This window comes from Uloborus diversus, chromosome 6 (genome assembly GCF_026930045.1).
Source record: "Uloborus diversus isolate 005 chromosome 6, Udiv.v.3.1, whole genome shotgun sequence".
Taxonomy (NCBI): Eukaryota; Metazoa; Arthropoda; class Arachnida; order Araneae; family Uloboridae; genus Uloborus; species Uloborus diversus.
In genome coordinates, this window is record NC_072736.1 from 51,913,020 (window position 1) to 51,914,354 (window position 1,335).

Genomic DNA, 1,335 nt, shown 5'->3' on the forward strand with positions numbered 1-1,335 from the left:
ATTCAATCTAGGTTTCCAGATTGAGCTACTTTCTGCTATAACTGGCGACATAGTTTTCATGTCTACTTTTGATAGCCTTAATTTTATCCGAAATATAAAAAACTGCCATTTATTCTGCATTTCTGTTTCAGAAAACGGGTATTGTTTAATAAATTAACGTTTAAACTGGATTGAAAGTCAACGAAAAAAAATTTTTTTTTCAGACATTGTCATGTCTCTGGCTGCTTTTAATGGAATTTTGAACTGTTGCTCTCTTCTGAAAATCCGGCAACCCAGTTGAGTTCGTCGACTGTTTGTAAACAAATGCAAAGTGAATTATCAATGTTGCTGAAGTTATGAATGATTATAAGTTGTTATCTTCCCAAGGATTTAGAATTGATGGCAGACGTCCACATGAACTTAGAGAAATAAAATGTAAATTAGGAATATCGGCTGGAGCTGACGGTTCCGCTTTTGTTGAACAAGGAAATACTAAAGTTCTTGTTTCTGTACATGGACCTCATGATGTACGTAAAATTTATTGTACAATATTTTTATGCACAAAAAAAATGTAAGTTTTAAATTAATGCCTCATCTCCCAAATCGGACAACTTTTGGTATTCCTTAAAAATAAATTTAATTGGAAAAATAGTACCTCCTCGAACTCGCTTAAACGAGCGCGAAAGGATATATCTCGTTGCAGCCAAGTGCTCGTAAAAATAGGTTCCTGAAAAATATCATATAAAACCACCTTTTATCAGTTTTGTTTTTTTAAATTTTTCCTGAGAAAGTCCTAAAGAATAAAATTAATTTGCTTTGAGAGGTGTTATTGTCTCCTTCTGCTGTGTTTTTCGAGAAATACATGTGGCCTAGAGAACGTCATCTTCAGGGGGCCCCACTTGGGGGGGGGGGTGGCATGGTACAGACCGCACCTTTGAAATTTTTAGGAGTGATGGTTTTAGAGGAATTTTTCTCATTTTGGAGGGGGGGGGGGGCTCTTCTTCAGGGAGGGGGTAACCGCAATATTTAGGGGGAGTGGACACCCCTTTCATCTGTACCCCAGGTTACAAAAAAAGTTTTGAATTTTTTCTGCACGTCAAAAGCCACTGAACTTTACCATCCTGGAAGTGATAACATTATCATCAATAAATATATATTTTTCAAATGCTTTTTACTCCTCAAACTAAAAAACCGTCATCACTCAGGGACGTAACTTGAGGGGGGCAAACGGGGCTCATGCCCCGGGTGCCAGATTTTGGGGGCACTAAACCGACTCAATAAATGCTTAAATTTTTAAAAAAAGGACAAGTTGTTAGAAGTCACCCCCCCCCCCCCCCCCCCAAGGGAAAAAAACAC

The 1,335-nt window shown here is 37.9% G+C and overlaps 1 protein-coding gene across 1 annotated transcript in view; it reads left to right on the plus strand.

Annotated features, from left to right (window-relative positions):
- The first annotated feature begins 292 nt into the window (after nucleotides 1-292).
- Nucleotides 293-1,335, plus strand: part of LOC129224683 (exosome complex component RRP41-like) — a 15,144-nt gene continuing 14,101 nt past the window's right edge. The window contains exon 1 of the mRNA XM_054859229.1: nucleotides 293-506. Coding sequence (XP_054715204.1) covers nucleotides 336-506 — 171 coding nt within the window. The 5' untranslated portion in view covers nucleotides 293-335. The remainder of the gene's footprint in view (nucleotides 507-1,335) is intronic.